At 36.1% G+C, this 6924-nt stretch overlaps 1 protein-coding gene across 3 annotated transcripts in view; it reads right to left on the reverse strand.

Moving 5' to 3' along the window:
- The window catches only part of LOC133644424 (tumor protein p63-regulated gene 1-like protein), a 118225-nt gene that overhangs the window by 52246 nt on the left and 59055 nt on the right, over positions 1-6924 (reverse strand). For all 3 annotated transcript variants that reach the window (XM_062038888.1, XM_062038886.1, XM_062038887.1), the window contains one exon: positions 2283-2459. In XM_062038888.1, coding sequence (XP_061894872.1) covers positions 2283-2459 — 177 coding nt within the window. The remainder of the gene's footprint in view (positions 1-2282; positions 2460-6924) is intronic.

Here is a 6924-nt window from a genome sequence, read left to right on the forward strand (position 1 = left end):
CTGATTAGTGGTCGACAACAGTCAACTAATTAATTAAACCAATTAATCCCCAAGGAAACTAAAACAAACCCGGAGGTGCACAAACAGGAACTAATGCTAGGTTCACACCAACGGCGCTTTGACGGCGCTTTAAAGCGGCATGCAAAGCGGCGTTAAAGCGCAACAAAGCCTGATTAAAGCGTGAGGGTCGTAATGGATCGTGGGAAAGCTTGTAGTGAAGCGGGACATGCGGCAAGTTCGCCAAAAACATAATAAATAATAAACATAATATAACGAAAAAAGAAGAGAAATTGAAAAAATAAATGAATATAAAACATAATAAATAATAAACATAATATAACGAAAAAAAAAAGAGAAATTGAAAAAATAAATGAATATAAAACATAATAAATAATAAATAATAAACATAATATAACGAAAAAAGAAGAGAAATTGAAAAAATAAATGAATATAAAACATAATAAATAATAAACATAATATAACGAAAAAAAGAGAAATTGAAAAAACAAATGAATATAAAACATAATAAATAATAAACATAATATAACGAAAAAAGAAGAGGAATTGAAAAAATAAATGAATATAAATAAATAATAAACATAATAACGGAAAAAAAAGAGAAATTGAAAAAATAAATGAATATAAAAAATGTGTGGAAAACAGTATACTGAGTTTTTCACTTTTTTTTTTACTTATTTGTTTATCATATTTCTCTTTTTTATTACATTATGTGTTTTATCCTGTATATAATAAAACAAAAAGAGAAATCAAATAGATAAATCTAAAAAAATGTGGGGAAAACTTAGTATACTGAGTTTTTCACTTTTTTTTTTTAACTTATTTGTTTATCATATTTCTCTTTTTTATTATATTATGTGTGCGCACGCAATTTATTCATCAAATTCACAAAATAATTATCACAGCATCTTCCAAATTGCACATAATTACATAACAATATCACATTTCAAAGTCATTATTACAAATTAATGTTCATAATGTTCATGACACATTAATTCCAATGCACAACAGAGCTTGATAATCGTGTCAGAGCCTGATTTAAAGCGTCAGGATCGCATCAAAGCGTTATAAAGTTCAATAAAGCGTAATAAAACGTATCAAAGCGTGATTTAAAGCATATCAAAGCGGCATCAAATCGTGAGGAACGGTAATTCGTCCCCCCCAAAGCGGCAACTAATTCGTATCAGAGCGTATCAAAGCATAACATTACTTCGGAGATCGGGATATTCGTGGAAAAATTGACAAAAATGACGGCGCTTTGCTCGCCGCTTTAAAGCGTGGTGTGAACCAGGCATAAGGGAGTCCAAAACTAACAGAAAATAACAAAACATGATCCGGGCCACGGATAATGACATTAAAGGTGTTTAATGATAATTCAAGCATGTTTCTTTCATGAAGACAAGAATATAAGTTGGTATGATTGTGATGACTTGCATTGATTGGAATCAGACAGTAGTGATGATAACAATCCACATTTTCAAATGGAGGAGAAAAAAAGTCCTCCTATCTGTTTTTGGTTTAAGCATTAGACACCTTTTTACCTGCACCCTGCCTCCCGCTGTTTCCGACATCTACAAAGCAATTAGCTACCGGCTGCCACCTACTGATATGGAAGAGTATAACGTGGTAAGTCTGCCGATCTCCAGACAGTACAGACACTCAACAATGGCACATTATTTGCGGATTATAATTACAAAAAACATTTTTAACCCAAATAGGTGAAATTAGATAATCTCCCCCGGCACACCAGATTGTATCTCACGGCACACTAGTGTTGAAAAACACTGCTCTATAGTATTCCATCGTGTATATTGAACCTACAAGCTGTGCTGCCTTAGTACAGAGTGGTCGATATGAAGTTCCAAACATGGACGTGTCTAATAATGCAAACCGTGATTATTTTAGTTGCAATAATCGTGCTATTAAATTGTCATATGATTACATCCCTACTACATTCACAAAGAGTCACATTATAATGTATTTATTCCGGAGGGTGAACATGTAAACCTAATGTATCGGCGTCAGGTTGCCACAAATCTATGGGAAACAATGAACAGGGTACAATTTCTAGTACCTGGTCAGTCAGGGCGATACCAAATAGGTGACCCATGTTTGTCATTGTACCATTTAAGAATACACAACTAGAAAGGCCCAAAATAAACAACACACATGCTAACATTGGCTTAGCCCGTTGCGGCACCTTAGCACGGGACGAGGGTCGAGTGAAAAAGGCCATGGAAGTCATGCTTAGAAGGGGTACTTACTGAAGCAGGTTTGTCATCGGGAAGGTGAAGGTGCCGTAGCAGAGCCGGTCCACAAAGTTGAGTGGAATCTTTTGGATCTGCTCACACCGGAACATGACGAAGTCGTACTTGAAGAGCAGCAGGAAGTTGTCAGTAATGATCGCGAGACGTTCTCTCTCGTTATTCCAGTGATCCACCCTGAAAACAAAGACAGCTGCATTGATTACTTATGCTAAGCTTACTTAGCTGTGGTTTGATACATATGTATATTATTCACATGTGAATAATGCTGTATAATAGACTGTATTTATATTATTGACATGTGAATAATACTGTATAATAGACTGTATTTATATTATTCAGTGTGAATAATGCTGTATAATAGACTGTATTTATGTTATTCACATGTGAATAATGCTGTATAATAGACTGTATGTATGTTATTCACAAGTGAATAATGCTGTATGATAGACTGCATTTATGTTATTTGCATGTGAATAATGCTGTATAATAGACTGTATTTATATTATTCACATGTGAATAATGCTCTATAGACTATTTATATTATTCACATGTGAATAATGCTGTATAATAGACTGTATTTATATTATTCAGTGTGAATAATGCTGTATAATAGACTGTATTTATATTATTGACATGTGAATAATGCTGTATAATAGACTGTATTTATATTATTCAGTGTGAATAATGCTGTATAATAGACTGTATTTATGTTATTCACATGTGAATAATGCTGTATAATAGACTGTATGTATGTTATTCACAAGTGAATAATGCTGTATGATAGACTGCATTTATGTTATTTGCATGTGAATAATGCTGTATAATAGACTGTATTTATATTATTCACATGTGAATAATGCTCTATAGACTATTTATATTATTCACATGTGAATAATGCTGTATGATAGACTGTATTTATGTTATTCACATGTGAATAATGCTGTATAATAGACTGTATGTATGTTATTCACAAGTGAATAATGCTGTATGATAGACTGCATTTATGTTATTTGCATGTGAATAATGCTGTATAATAGACTGTATTTATATTATTCACATGTGAATAATGCTCTATAGACTATTTATATTATTCACATGTGAATAATGCTGTATAATAGACTGTATTTATGTTATTCACATGTGAATAAGGCTGTATAATAGACTGTATTTATATTATTCAGTGTGAATAATGCTGTATAATAGACTGTATTTATGTTATTCACATGTGAATAATGCTGCATAATAGACTGTATTTATATTATTCACATGTGAATAATGCTGTATAATACTGTATTTACGTTATTCACATGTGAATAATGCTGTATAATAGACTGTATTTATGTTATTCACATGTGAATAATGCTGTATAATAGACTGTATTTATATTATTCAGTGTGAATAATGCTGTATAGTAGACTTTATTTATGTTATTCACATGTGAATAATGCTGTATAATAGACTGTATTTATATTATTCACATGTGAATAATGCTGTATAATAGACTGTATTTATGTTATTCACATGTGAATAATGCTGCATAATAGACTGTATTTATACTATTCACATGTGAATAATGATGTATAATACTGTATTTACGTTATTCACATGTGAATAATGCTGTATAATAGACTGTATTTATGTTATTCACATGTGAATAATGCTGTATAATAGACTGTATTTATATTATTCAGTGTGAATAATGCTGTATAGTAGACTGTATTTATGTTATTCACATGTGAATAATGCTGTATAATAGACTGTATTTATATTATTCACATGTAAAAAATACCTAAGTGTTTATTGTCTATTGTGAGCGAACTGTGGTGCTGAATTTCCCCCAGGGATCAATAAAGTACTTTGTATTATATTCTATTGTTGTTTGAATCAAACAGTTACTACGTCACATCTATGAAATCCCGCCCGGCGATCCTGACTGGTTCATAATTTTTTGCTATCTTGAAGGAGTTTGCATTGCCCTCGAGCCCAGATCCTGGTGTGGAGCTTCAGCCGACTACAAGGATCTGGCCAGAGTCAGGTTAGCCGTACGGCGCCCAGCAGTGCAGTCATTGTGGGGACACGTGTCGGCCGCTCATTGCACTCTGCTCAGCTCAGCAGGCGCTTCGCCAACGTTCCTCGCTGCTCCATTGTGGGAGGCAAGGCCTGGAGGGGGTATGTGCTCTCCGAGTGCTTACGGAATTAAATCCAAAAGCAAGGAAACAGACAAAATAACAGCAATTACGACAACGTCAAAGTGGCGCGTGTGAAAATAGCTGTCCTATTCTGTTAATAACCGAGAAGAGTGCTGCTGGCAGGACCACTGATGTTTCCACTGATATTTTTGCCTTTAAAAAACGCTGCCTTCAACCACGGCAAAACAAAATCACTTTTCTGTAGTGAGGCTGGTGGCAGACTTGCTGTTAGCGTTTCTGCATGAGCTGCCTTCAAGTTAATACAAAAAACATGTATAGGAAAGCAGCTCAATTATGTACTATAAAAGCTTCACAATTTCCAAAAATGCCTTGGGCGAAGATCATCAACTATGCATGCGAGTGTTTCTAAGGCCTCCGACGGCAGGCAGGCAGGCAGCACACACAGAAAAAGTCATTAAAGGCCTACTGAAACCCACTACTACCGACCACGCAGTCTGATAGTTTATATATCAATGATGAAATCTTAACATTATAACACATGCCAATACGGCCGGGTTAACTTATAAAGTGACATTTTAAATTTGCCGCTAAACTTCCGGTTCGAAACGCCTCTGAGGATGACGTATGCGCGTGACGTAGCCCGACGAACACGGGTATGCCTTCCACATTGAAGCCGATACGAAAACGCTCTGTTTTCATTTCATAATTCCACAGTATTCTGGACATCTGTGTTCGTGAATCTGTTTCAATCATGTTCATTGCATTATGGAGAAGGAAGCCAAGCAAGCAAAGAAGAAAGTTGTCGGTGCGAAATGGACGTATTTTTCGAACGTAGTCAGCCACAACAGTACACAGCCGGCACTTCTTTGTTTACATTCCCGAAAGATGCAGTCAAGATGGAAGAACTCGGATAACAGAGACTCTAACCAGGAGGACTTTTGATTTGGATACACAGACGCCTGTAGAGAACTGGGACAACACAGACTCTTACCAGGATTACTTTGATTTGGATGACAAAGACGCAGACGTGCTACTGTGAGTATGCAGCTTTGGCTTTTTTTTGCGTATGTACGTAACTTTTTTAAAATATATAAGCTTTATGAACCTTGGGTTAGGTGAACGGTCTTTTGGGCTGAGTGATTGTGTGTGTTGATCATGTGTTTGAATTGTATTGGCGTGTTCTATGGAGCTAGGAGCTAGCAGAGGAGCTAGGAGCTAGCATAACACGTACCGTACCGTAAGTGCGCGTCACGTACGTAACTTTTTAAAAATATATAAGCTTTATGAACCTTGGGTTAGGTGAACGGTCTTTTGGGCTGAGTGATTGTGTGTGTTGATCGGGTGTTTGAATTGTATTGGCGTGTTCTATGGAGCTAGGAGCTAGCAGAGGAGCTAGGAGCTAGCATAACAAACACGCAGGTGTTATTATGCAGGATTAATTTGTGGCATATTAAATATAAGCCTGGTTGTGTTGTGGCTAATAGAGTATATATATGTCTTGTGTTTATTTACTGTTGTAGTCATTCCCAGCTGAATATCAGGTACCGTGAGTATGCAGCCTTGGCTGCTAAACATTCGATAACTTGACCGTATGTGCGCGTCACGTACGTAACTTTTTAAAAATATATAAGCTTTATGAACCTTGGGTTAGGTAAACGGTCTTTTGGGCTGAGTGATTGTGTGTGTTGATCAGGTGTTTGAATTGTATTGGCGTGTTCTATGGAGCTAGGAGCTAGCAGAGGAGCTAGGAGCTAGCATAACAAACACGCAGGTGTTTTTATGCAGGATTAATTTGTGGCATATTAAATATAAGCCTGGTTGTGTTGTGGCTAATAGAGTATATATATGTCTTGTGTTTATTTACTGTTGTAGTCATTCCCAGCTGAATATCAGGTCACCCCCGGCTCTCACAGCATCTTCCCTATCTGAATAGCTTCAACTCCCCACTAGTCCTTCACTTGCACTTTACTCATCCACAAATCTTTCATCCTCGCTCAAATTAATGGGGAAATTGTCGCTTTCTCGGTCCGAATCTCTCTCACTTCATGCGGCCATCATTGTAAACAATAGGGAACTTTGCGTATATGTTCAACTGACTACGTCACGCTACTTCCGGTAGGTGCAAGCCTTTTTTTTATCAGATACCAAAAGTTGCAATCTTTATCGTCGTTGTTCTATACTAAATCCTTTCAGCAAAAATATGGCAATATCGCGAAATGATCAAGTATGACACATAGAATAGATCTGCTATCCCCGTTTAAATAAAAAAAATTCATTTCAGTAGGCCTTTAAGAGAGTCACCTTTCAAAGACCGCTTTCTCCTTTTGTCCTGAAAGTCTTCAAACGTTTGAAGAAACAAACAAACCAGGGTGTCATTCTGACAGTAAACGCCGAGGCATCATGGGAACAATGTAGGTGAGGAGCTCAGACAGTGCTAATGACAACCTCAGCTTGTCATTAGCAAGACAAAAGTCTTTGGACGCTGACAG

Source organism: Entelurus aequoreus, linkage group LG27, assembly GCF_033978785.1.
Source record: "Entelurus aequoreus isolate RoL-2023_Sb linkage group LG27, RoL_Eaeq_v1.1, whole genome shotgun sequence".
NCBI lineage: Eukaryota > Metazoa > Chordata > Actinopteri > Syngnathiformes > Syngnathidae > Entelurus > Entelurus aequoreus.